This window comes from Ammospiza caudacuta, chromosome 10 (assembly GCF_027887145.1).
Source record: "Ammospiza caudacuta isolate bAmmCau1 chromosome 10, bAmmCau1.pri, whole genome shotgun sequence".
Taxonomy (NCBI): Eukaryota; Metazoa; Chordata; class Aves; order Passeriformes; family Passerellidae; genus Ammospiza; species Ammospiza caudacuta.
This window is the reverse complement of record NC_080602.1, coordinates 26197608-26210352: the sequence shown is the minus strand read 5'-3', so window position 1 is coordinate 26210352 and position 12745 is coordinate 26197608. Positions and strand designations below refer to the sequence as shown.

General features: G+C 44.2%; 1 protein-coding gene across 2 annotated transcripts in view; it reads left to right on the top strand.

The window, feature by feature from the left end:
- MEGF11 (multiple EGF like domains 11) overlaps positions 1–12745 on the top strand; it is a 189305-nt gene that overhangs the window by 128371 nt on the left and 48189 nt on the right. For both annotated transcript variants that reach the window (XM_058811484.1, XM_058811483.1), the window contains exons 10-12: positions 8869–8989; positions 10442–10605; positions 11009–11111. In XM_058811484.1, the coding sequence (XP_058667467.1) occupies positions 8869–8989; positions 10442–10605; positions 11009–11111 (388 nt within the window). The remainder of the gene's footprint in view (positions 1–8868; positions 8990–10441; positions 10606–11008; positions 11112–12745) is intronic.

Below are 12745 nucleotides of genomic sequence, written 5' to 3'. Positions count from 1 at the left end.
CTTATCACAGTATAAGAAGTTTCCCAATTAAAAACCAGGCAGTAGGTTTGAAGCAAGCAGATAAAGATGTTTCTTCTACTTTGTATTTATAATTAAACTGTGGATCTTCTTGCCAGAAAACATCATAGAGGCTGAAGGTATAAATGATGCCTTTTATTTCCTGTTTTAGCTGATGCTCTTTTTGCAGAACTGTTCAGACTTGACAGCCAGAACCCACATTTATTATTGCAAAAATGTCAGGAGGCCACAGCTGTTTTACAAGGTGGATCTTGGACTGTGACACTCAGGCTGTGTGGATAGACCAGAAACCATCCCAAATTTCCAGGCAAAAGTATTTCTATTAAATAGCTGGGGCAGAATTGACAGGCAGCTCTGGGTTCCCACTTGAAGGTCACTGCCTGGCACTGAAATGCTAATCTGTATTTCCAAAAGGCTCCTGTTAGCCACTGATCTGCTCTGCCCAAATCTGGGGAAGGAAATGATGGAACTGCACACAGTGTGTCAAAATCTTTCCTTTGCCACAGTGGTAACCCCTATGTTGATGCCTTCATTTTAAAAAAGGCCCAAAAACCAGGGGGTTTTGATCTTTACCAGTGTATTCAGGACTGTGGTTTGGTATTTTGATATTTAGCCACCTTCCATTCCCAGTCTGAACACGAGTAACTTGTTGGGCACATCATGGAGCTGTGCCAGAGATGTACTTCTCAGGGATGCAAATAATTCCCACTAATTTGAAATAATGCACAGGATGACTGAGACATTTTACCTTTGAGGATATTGAATTGTGATCTGGCCATGTGTTTTGGAGCATTTTAAAACAGCAGCTGATCAAAGCTGCTTATACTGAAAGCAATGATCCCCACAGATGTTTGACTCTTTACAGCTTCCCCAGAGTTAAGTTTAAAATATTCTGAGAGTTTGCTCCCTGCCTAACCTGTATAAATCTGCAGTGGCCTTATTCCAGGTTTAAATTCCAGGTTTAAATTGCTTTAACTAGAGAGAACTTGGTTTCCCAGCTGGCCCCACATTGGACATGAGAAATCCCTCTGGTACAGACATGATTTACCTGCCTTGATAATCTACCTGGTTTACCCAGTCTAAATCCAATTCCCTGAGTTTGGAGAGGTCCCTCCTGGATAAATGTGTTTTGTGATATTCTATTAGGTGAAAAGTGCTGACTGCATAAAAAAATATTCTTGTTCAGAGGTTGATGATCATCTTTTGTACTCTCCACACTACTTTCCTTCTGAATACATTTAATTATATGATGCTGTATTCATTGCCTTGCTGACACTAAAGGGCTCTGCAGTTAAGCCTAAATACTAAACCAGGCAGATATTCAAGTGTTGTAAAGTCAGTCTAGATTTTTTTTTGCCAGCAAGTGCTGCCCTGATTTACAGGAAGAGGGAGGGAGGGAGGGAGGGAGGGAGGGAGGGAGGGAGGGGGATTTCTTGCCTGCTTTCTTTATTGAATTCTTTTTCCCTTTTTTAATAACCATGTTTAGGTAACTGGTAATGTAGGAATGGATTTTTTTAATTGCAGATAATTGACTGGTATTGGGCATAGTTTTAGTGCAAACTAGAAAACTGTTCCCTGGTGGTGAGGGGGATTATAATGCTTGCTGACAGAAATCCAACTCAGGTTTGCTGGCTTTTAGTATGCAAAATCCAATTTTTTTAATGAAGGTTTTATTTGTGTTTGTTTTCACTGGATTTCATGAAGGGGAAAAAACCCTCCCAAAGCCAGGATTTGCTGCTTTTATTCATCAGTTTTATTGTGCCAGGGCATTGTTCCTTTTGGCTGTGTGGAGCACATTGGAGCCAAGCTGCTGGAGGGCAGGAGAGTGGTGAGATTCTGTGCACCCTCCTCTGGAAAAGATGAATTTCCAGTGGAGTCCCAGTGAGAGAGGACCCTGAATCATCAGGCAATGCCTGGCTCCTGAGATGTACAAATCCTTGCATCCTCCACAAAAAACCCCTCACAGCTGGGATTTGCTGGGCTGGAAACCATGAGCCCTGTCCAGGTAATTCCAGTTTTCCACATGCACCGTGCCCACACTGGGGGACTGCACAAGTTCTCCCATCCTGATAGGTTCAAATTATTTCCCAGGCAGCCAAATCCTATCCAAAGGTGCTCCCAAGCTGTGAAAAATGATTCCCAAGGTGCCTGGGCAATGGGTTGGGAAAGGTCCCTTCTGGGAGGTAGGATGGGTGGATGGATGGATGGATGGATGGATGGATGGATGGATGGATGGATGGATGGATGGATAATTATTGCTCTGAAACCCATTCTAGCCCAGGGACCATAGGGTGAGTACTCCTTGTTTTTTTTTTGGGGGGGGGGGGGGGGGGGGGTTGGGGTTTTTTTTAAATAAAAGTAACCCAAATGTACTGTTAATGCATTCAGGTCAATTCTGAGGCTGTGCAGTGGGAAACAGAGGAACCCAGGCAGGGAGTGAAAGGTTCTGGGGACTGAGAGGCCAGAAATGAGAGCAAATGGTCCTGGATCTTCTGTGGCCTTGATGAGGGAGTAATGTGAGTAATGCCTGTAACAGGCCACAGCAAATATATTTCGGATTATAAAAAAGGAATCTGTGAAATTTAACCAGATTTTGTACAGTTTGGAAAATAACAACTATAGTTATTTTGTGGTAACTTTTACTCCCCTCTCACTCAGAGCTCAGAGCTTTGCTAGCAAAGACTATGATCAGTAAAGTAAAATTAAATTGTATCTAATAAAGTACTGTAGGTACTTAAAATTGACATTATTTATAATATTTTGCTTACTCTCTATTTATAAAAAATGAAGTTTCCATTTTGTTTGTATTCTGCTGAATACTTCTGATCCATCATCAAATTTAAGAATTAGTATCAGGATGAGTAATTCTGGACTTGGCATTTACTGTGAAATTTACTGTATGAATTAGCATATTAGCACAAATTCAGAGGTGAAATAAAATGCTGACATCCATTTGTAAAGGTTTGTAAATCCCTGTAAGGTTATCGGAAGCAAAGGGGAGGTTCTGCTCATTCCCAAAGGGATCCGTGCTTGGCATCTCTGTGTTTTGCTGAGAGAACTGCAGTGTCACCGGGGTGCAGGCTGGGGAAAGCTTTGCAGATGGCTCCTGGAGGGGTTGATGATTTCGTGAAAGACTCTGGCATTCAGGCTGCCAATGGTTCTGTCTTTGGATGAGTCATGAGCTGTAGAGTCACTTTTTTAAGGGTAGGAAAACTCTTTCCCATCCTTTCTGCCTTCCCCTGTCTTTCCCATGAAAAGGGCACAGGGAGAAGGAGATTGAATAAGATCACTGGTGGTTTCATTTTGTCCTTTTAGATGTGTATCAAACCCCAGCACAGCTCCATCACATCGTGTTACAAGGTGGGCAAGGGAACTTCTGTCAGTGCTCAGTCACAGCAATCACCTGCACACGGAGCACTTGGCACAGGAGCCTTCCCCAAGGTTTCACTGCATTTTTTCATTAGCACCAATAATAGCCTCTGCAGGGAGTAATTAGTAACACCCAGAGGGGAGAGGAATTCTGCCAGAGGACATCATTATGTCTGGAAAACTAAATATGCTGTGTAGTAAGGTCATGAATAAATTGTTTGAGTCCAGGGTGGAGGACAAGCCCGGTGCAAGTACAAAGTTTCCCCCTGCTGCTGATCCGCTGATGAAGAGCACAGTAATTTCCACTGAACACCATTAAGGAGATTAGTTTGTTCTGACAGTTTGTGTTGCTGGATACCATATGTTTACCTTGAGGGAATGTTTGTGGAGAACCACTTTGGGTTAATTGTAAATGTCACAATTAAATAAGTAAATATAGAGGAGTGTGTCTGTGATGTGCATCAGTGCACAGCCACCATGTCCCAGCACACCGGTGTCCCACGTGCTGTGTGTACACAGAAATATACATTTGTAGGTGCTAAATCCATACTGATCAGCTTATCTGGACACACAGGCCCCAGGTACAAACAGCAGCAGCCCTTGGCCTCCCTGATCTGCGGATCAGCACACACAGGAGCCTCTGCCCTCCTTTCCACCCCTGGGCTGGAGCCAGGGGCTGCTCCTCTGATTCACCTGCCCACCCTGGCGAGGAGGGGGCGAGGGAGGGATCAGAGGGGGTGTTAGGAATCTCTGATTAGCTGGAGTCCCACTGCACATTACCAAAGGTTCCAGGATTTTGCCTTTCAGCGCTGTCAGTCGCCCCCAGTAACCTGTGGGAGTTGAGGAATTTCAGCACCTCGGCAGATTAAGCCTCCAGAGCAAAGCTGTCACCCAGGTCTTTGTCATGCAAACTTGAGGCCAGGTTCAATAACATCCTGTTCCTCTTCTGCATTGCGGAAGCCTTGAAAATTGATTTTCTGTTTTGCCACTGAGTTCAGTGGAACCAGACTTCAGCCCTCCAAGGGAATTGTATTCCTGTAGATTGTAGCTACTTCTGAAATCCTTAATTTCACATCCTTAAATAGCAAACTTTGTGACAGACCAGTTGCGGGTGCAAACTTTGCTGGATGTTGTTGACCACTGCTGGGTTATTAACTCTCTTTATGGTCTGGGATACCCTTTTTTTTTCCCCTTTCAAAATGCATTTCACAGACTTGAAGTCCTAATCCAAAATGCACAGGAATAAATACAAATTTGTGTATTGATCACCAGAAAACGATTTTTAAGGGAGTTGATCACTGCTTATAGCAGGAATGTATTTTTAAAAGAAACAAGAACTGTAACATTAATCCAGGGAAAACAGTTTCTGAAGCAGCCAGAGCTTGTTAACACAGCCAACACCTAAGGCAGCATTGTGTCTTTAAGCTCTACTAATATTGAACAATAATAATTTTGGTGGAGAAAAATCTTCCCCTCTCCCTGAACAGAAACAAGACAGATTATTGACTGCCATCTAGAAAGATGGATGCTGTGGCCCTCGGAGTCTATTAATATTTGATGCTGATGGATGTGAGCTGGCAGCCTGAGTTATTAATGGAGTTTGGTTCCTTGGACCTCACCCTCAATCCATGGGGGAGAATTCCATAATGAGAACTGGATGCCCAAAGCTCTCAGGGTGCTGGGAAGGGCCTGTCAGTTCCAGCAAAAATGGGTGTTTGTGAAGCGTTTACAGGCATGGAAAGTCATAGGTGGGGCTGCTTGGGTCACTGCTACCATCCATTCTGACTTCAAGGGGACTTTTAGGGTCCCAGGAGTTGTAGCTTCCCTCCTCTATCTTCGCCATGTTAGCATGCTCCCCTCAGGTCTGGATTTCAAACAAGAAGAGGCTCAGAGGGAATTTCTGAGCAGGGGTGAGGTGTGGGACACCCTGTCCTTGGTGGCACTGAGGTGGCCTCTCCCAGGCCGGGGTGATGCAGAGCAGAGAGCAGGAATGTGCTGCTCCACACAGAGCAGGGCACTTCCCACAGCTGGCCCTGACCCCACATTCCCTAAAGAGATTTTCTATGGTTTATGTTAAAGCCAGGTTTGACCCCTGAAATAAGAAACAATAAGAAACAAACAGTGGATAGATTTGGGGGTATATTTTTATAAGATGGCCCTTCTAAGTGAAAATATTGAAAATGAAACACCTTTGAAAGTTTGTGATGTCCATATGGGTCATTCTGATTTGGAACATAGAGATGGAAAATGCCAAGTTATTTATAGCTCAAGTTCCTAATATAGCTTTAACATTTCCAGGGCTATATGTTTGATTGAATTAGCTGCTCCTTCCTAGCATGGATACCACATCCAGGCATTGCACTATCCTCATTAACCTCCCAATCTTAATAGAAAAAAAAAAGAATAATCAACATAAGGAGCACAGCTGTTGATTAATTTTACTAAGTAGGATAGAAATATAAAGTACCATATTGCAAGAGTGAAGATTCAATACACACAATTTGAAATCAGTTTATTAGAATGTATAACTCATTAACAGCTGGATGCATACACTGCAGCATTATCCACTCAGGCAGGTGGTGAGAGGCAGGTGGAATTTACATATCTTTAACAGTACCTGAATGCATTTCATTTCAGAGGTCATTCTCCCAAATCAAGTTCAAAATGTTAATAACAAGGTGTGCATTTATAATTAATAAAATCTTAGAGCCAGTGCTATAGTTCAAGTGCATTTTCCTCTTATGTAATTAAGAAGTTAAGTGTATTTGGCAGTTGTCACTCAGAGAGCTCTGAAGGTCTCACTTGTCAAACCTGGGGATAGAAATCTCATTAAAGCAGGTATTTTTTTTTTCAGTTAAGGTTTGTTGCAAAGTACGTGAGTGGATGGTGGGCAGCCAGAGTGTCCAGCTCTGTCAGTCCATAAAGCCAAGTACATTAAAGCAAATGCCAACACTCAAAGGCTTGAAACAAACAGCCTGATGTTCAGCTTGTGAGAATCGCAGAATCTTTAAGGTTGGAAAAGGCCTCAGAGACCACCAAGTCCAACAATCAACCAGAACCACCACTGTGTTCACCATCAAATCATGTCCTCAAGTGACACATCCACATGTTTTTTAAGATTGCAGGAATGGTGATTCCACCACTTCCCTGGGCAGCCTGTTCCAGTGCTGGACAGCCCTTCCTGTGAAGAAATTTTCCCTAATATCCAATCTAAACCTCCCTTGGTGCAACTTGAGGCCATTTCCTCACCTTATTGTCCTGTCACTTGTTACCTGGGAGAAGAGACTGACACCCACCTCACTGCAACCCCTTTTCAGGGAGCTGTACCCCTTTCCTTTGGGATAATCCAAAGTGATTGCAGAAAACCAGTGAATCCAGTGCAGCTGTGCCTGGCCAGGGAGCACTGCCCCCAACACCAGCTGCTCTGTGGTCACAGAACATCAGCTGAGACACTGGAAATCCTCCTGCTGCCTCCAGCCCTGGCCCAGATGGTGTTTTAGAGGTGTCAGGATGTGGGGATGTGGTTTTGGAGTGATTGATGGTTGGGCTGGATGATCTTCAGTCTCTAACCCTGATGATTCTGTGGTTCTGTGGTTGGTTAATGTGACTCCCTAAGGGGTATTTTAACTCCACATCACTCTGCTCCCCTTTCCTTTTCAAAGGAATTTTCTTTTCCTTCTGGATCACTAGTTCAAATCCAGATAAGGTCAGTTGTCATAGAAATTATTAGCAGTACCAGCAGTTCTGTGTAGTACATGAAATGAGTTGGGAGTTTCATTCACACAGGATAAGGGTTCCTAAGTGGCACTAATTGGCTGTCTAATTGTCACACACAGGAGAAAGGCAGAGGATTGATTAGGCGTGGAGACTGAATGCCCCTCTGCCAGCCCGGGTTCCTGGAGCTCATTGCATAGGCATGCTGGCAGGGTAATGAGGGGCAGCCTGCTTTGGATTTGCTGCCTGTCAAGGCAGCATCTTTTCCTGCCAGGCCTTTGCAGGGACACTTGTTTTACTCCACCAAGGTCAAAGATAGCATCTTTTACAAACAGTGCCTTCACTCAAAAATCAGAGACTTGCAGGATTTACTTGTGAGCAGTATATTTTAACTGTTTCCTTTCCTTCCCCCTGCAACAAAGTTTTTTCTAAAAGGTCTAAAATAGGATGAGTCACACTGGTGTGAGGGAGAACTTCTCCAGCAAAGCAGATGGGGGTTTATGGTGCTCAGAACTCTGTTCATATTTCCTTGTGCTGTCTGGGTGTCTGCTGTGTGATATACAGGCTCCTGGAGGAACTTGTCACAGCATAGGGAAGCTGACATGGTGCACATTTCACTCCTGATAAATGGATCCTCCTATCAAACACTGAAACCTCTCACCTGCAAAAATACATTTTGACCAATGTCTTTTCCCCTGAGCTATGGTACAGGTCACACCGTGCAATGGAGTTACTTTTAACTTGTAGTAGGTTCACTTTCCCTGGCATAGAACTAAATTATTTAAGTTTGACTCACTGAAGTAGTAAATTTAGGAGCTAATTTGCAATGTGAAAGTCAGGATTACACACAGAGGAAAAGGAAGCCAAAATACCTTGTGTATGTTAATGTGTAGACCCAGCTGTGGGACTCAGTAAGTTTACTAAGGCTTAAACCTCAATTAGTGAGGTTAAACCACAATTGCTTTAAACCTTATTGTGCTCACATTTTAATTCCCTTGTTGTATCAGATGAACAGTATTAGTAAGAACTGTGTCTCTCCTTTCAACCACAAGCTGATCAGTGCATACAGCACACCAGAATGTAGTGTTAGAGCATTCTGTATTTCTGTAAAATACAATTATTTATTCTCCTTTCCCTCCCTTTGCCCACACCTGGAGCAGAAAGAGGACAGAGCCCACGTTTCTGTGTTCTGCTGTGTGCCTCCTGTCTCTGACACACACATCACTCCTGGTCTGCCTTCTTCCTAAAGTCACAATCTCATGCAAATTAATTGAAAACAAATGCAGGTACCAGCTACACATCAAAAAGCTCTGATGCACCTGCCATGTCGTTTTCCTCTCTGCCAACCTGTGGAAGACGAGCATGTACGAGATCCTTTTGGTTTTTAACAACCCTATTCTTAGAATATATTTTCCAAGAACCGCAGAGCAATCTCTGCACGGTTTCAGACTGTATATTTTGTGATTAGTGCTTCGTAAGTGATGTTTTGCTTAATGATCTAACATCTGCTCTAGGAGGTTTGTTTTTGTAACTTCCCCACCTCCTGCTGAATGAATGCCAGAAACTTGTCCCTTTCCTCCAAGTCAATCAAAGCACTAATTGCATCATAATCATGGGAAGCAGCGGTGACTGCTCAAGTGCTGAAGGCTCAGCAATCAACTCACAACACTCTGCTCACTGTTAGAGAGAGAAAGCTTCCCTGTGCCGAGCTGGGAATTTCCTGCATGCCAGATCTCTTCAGCTGACTCTGACTTTTGTGGGTTGCAGGGAGATGACTGCACCATTCCCTGCATGGCAGGGACCTACGGCACCAACTGCTCCTCGGTCTGTAACTGCAAGAACGATGGCACTTGTTCCCCTGTGGATGGGCTGTGCTACTGCAAAGAAGGTAAACAAAATTCACATCTAACAGCTCCCTGCCATCAGTGCCTGTCCCTTTGAAAGTGGCACAGCTGTGCAGTCAGGAGCTTCACCATTTTCTTATTCTCCCAGGCATCCCAGCTCAACAGGGCTGCAAGTCCAGTCTCTGCCCTGAGCAGGGGCCAGACTTCCCTGCTCTGCTGCAGAAGCATGTCACAGAACTGGGTGTGGGGGCAGAAACACTGCTCCTCTCCAGGGGAAATGCAGAACAATCCTCTGGCTGCTGGGTTTTTAGGCCTTTGCTGCCCTGTTTCTCCCAGATTCCAAAGCCACTGGGCACAGGAGTGGAAGGAGCTGCCTGTGTGTCCTGCAGCCCCTGGCACTGGGCTGTGCCTGGCCTTGGTCATCCCCACCAGCCTGCTCCTGACTCTTGCCTGCCCATCTCCACCTTGGGCTGGTCTCATTCCTGCTGCCCTGGAGAGGAATGAGACCCTTGGGCACTGTGGGGTGGGCCCTGGCTCTCTGCCCTTGCTGCCATCCTCCTGTACCCTGACATGGTGACACCCCAGCCTTGTGCAGATGTGCTCTGTCACCTGAGCTAACACAGGGTTGAGGATGTGGGTCTCATTTATTTGGGGAAATAAGAAGTCTTGCCTGCTCCAAGGTGACTGACATCTTTTCTTGCCACACGTGTCCATAATTCCCTCCTGGATGTGGTGGTGAGCACATCCCATGGATCCAGTGACCACCTGAGAATTCCTCCACTGCTTCATGGCACAGCAGCTCTTCTGTTCCCCCAAAATCCCAACATGAGCTATGCCTGTATGACATACATAGGCCCTAAAACAGAAGTGAGGCAAATAACCATAAAATCTGGCATTTCAAACATGAATTAATGGATCACTGTAGAACCCCATTTAATGAGGGTGTATAAACCATGAGTTACTGCTCAACTCCATGACACAGAGCTGCAGTGTAATGAAAGTCATTGTGCTCCTGGTAGTTAAAATTTGAGCCTTAATGGCTAGAAATGATGGCACTGGTCTTATTTTAGGTGCAATAGCTGCTTTATATTAAATAGCATTCTCAAAAAAAAAACAAAAAAAAAAAGAAAGGAAAAAAAAAAAAAGAAAGAAAAAAAAAAGGTAAGAAACAGGCAGCATCACATGGAAAGTTCTTGCAGTCCTGTAGGTCAGAAGGTCTCCAGCCTGACAGAGAGGGACTGTCCCAGCAGTTCCCAGAAAGGCATCAGAAACCTAAATCTGGTTACAGCCAAGGCTGTGATACCTCCATCTGTGTGTAGGGATGCTGGGAGATGGAGCTGGGAGGTCATAGTGAAAGGGTCAGTCTTTGACCCCAAGTTAGTCCTAATGTACACCAAGAAACTGGTCCTAGAAGCAAAGAGCTGCAGCTTGCCAGCTGCCTGTCCCTCTGTTTTCATGAAAACATCCCAGATGCTGTTTCTCCCCTGTTTCCTTAGGGTGGCAAGGAGTGGATTGCTCTATTCCCTGCTCAAGTGGAAGCTGGGGGCTGAACTGTAACCAGACGTGTTCCTGCAGCAATGGAGCGTCCTGCAGGCCAGCTGATGGCTTCTGCCTCTGCTCCCCAGGATGGCAGGGGGAGTTCTGTGACCAGCCTTGTCCTGTGAGTGCAAATCACAATTTGGGGTGGTTTTCCACCCCCTTAAATCACAGTCCCCATAGCTCTGCTGAACAGAGAGCAGGGGAGGAGCTCAATTTGTCTGTGATGTCTGAGGAAATCAAGTGTAAATAACAGATTGGGGTTCTAGCAGTCAACTGGATGTATTATACTTTGCATTGTATTTTATCAGAGCTATTGCTGTGTTATCTGCAGTTTCTTGAATGTCATTTTTTAAAGTGATTCCTCATTTGGTTCTGTATAGAGACATTAGGCACTGAGTTTCTGTCTTCTCTGTATGTTAATTTAAAAAATGCAACTCAGCATTAAGAGGGACATGATAGATGATTTTGCACATTTCAGAACAAAAAGCTGATCACTGAGAGGGTTTTTATTTCTGTTCTTGAAGGATGGAACATATGGCCTTAATTGCAGTGAGCGTTGTGACTGCAACCACGCGGACGGGTGTGACCCTGTCACCGGCTACTGCTGCTGCCTTGCAGGCTGGACAGGTAATCCAGCAACTCCCTTGGGGCTTTGGTTCATTTGGGGGTTTGGGGGGTTGGGTTGGCTTGGTTTGCTTTGCTATCACATCAGTTATAGCCCTGGACTTGTGACTGCAAAATTCTAAATAATAGATTGAGACAAGATCAGCTGAACTTGCCCGTATTTAAATCACTCGTGATGGTGACAATAATTGGCATTCATTAAATTTGTGTTCAGATGAGTTGAAGATGGCTCCAAACCTGCAGCCAGATGTTAGCCTTCTGTAAAAGCATCCTCAGGAGGGATGCAGATCATCCATAATCCTGCAGAGTTTTTCTCCTTGAACTGCCCTTTCCACAGGGGTGCAGTTGTGGATGGTGAATCCCAGGACCATCATACCTGGAATGCAGACAGGGCATTTCTGATGAGTCATTACAGCTGCTCCAACATACAAAACTCTGCATTTTCCCATTTTCCAATGGTTCTTGTCACAGGGTAGTTGCAGAGAGCAGATTAATGCTGGTTTGACCGAGCTTTTGTGATTACACAGCAACAGAGAGGAATATTCAGTGAAGTTGGAGAGTCCAGGCTGGAGTTCTCAGCACAATTAGACCTGCACTTGACTCCACACTGATGTTCTCTTTCCAGCTTTTGACAGCAGTAGGGGGCAAGTTATTGACCCAACCATTTCACACTTTGCTGCCTAAAATGCTGGTTAATCTCTCTCTGCTCTCTGTTGAGGCTCTGGGTGGAAATAAAGTTATGTTCCATATACTGCAGAACCACCAGTGGCACTGACAGTCAAAATGCATTTATATTAACAGCAAGTCATTTGGAAAATTTAATTGTTTTTCAAACAAGTACAAGTTGAGAGGATGCATGGAGCAAGGCAGGCTGATCAGGCAGCCAGCATTTGGGATAGTGTCACCTTTCCCATTGATTTATGCCTTAAACCAACACACACCTTCTGTTTCTGATGGAGAGGATATCCCACAGCAGCCCAGCTCCCAGGAGCACAAAGCAAAAGCAATGAAATTATGCCTAAAACATACAATGGAAATAATCTTTAAAGAATTAAATAAAATGTAAAAATACTAAGTTCTACATATTGTGTACAGCAAAACTACTTTTCTAAGATATTGGGCATGTAACCCTGAAATGGATGTTTTTCCCCCAAGAAAATCCATTTTATAAGCTCACTTGCATCCCCTCCTTCATTCTCTTGCCTTCCTCACTGGCTGGGCAGCATTTATCTTTCTCTGAACCTCCTTGCCATCAATATATCCATCTATCAGGCTTTAAAACTCTACTGTTCATTATTGATGATCAGCAAAGAAACAGCTGCTAGATTTTCCTGTAGTCACTGTGAGCTTCGTCAAGGGAAAAAATGGCTTTTAAAAGTAGAGTAATTTGAAGAGAGATATTTATATACACCTACTCTAAAAGTTTATTACACATCTTCTGGATGTAGCATTCCAGAGGAAACTGCAGGGGCTGACCTTTGCAGACAATGCAGACTGAAGGTGTGGCTTTTTCTCAAAGGCATTTGCAGCAAATACTTTGTGCTTACGCCATGCACACCTATAAATGGACATTAAATGCAGATACTAGTAATTTAAAGGTAAGAATAATTTCTGATGTCCTTCTTTTAATTTCCATA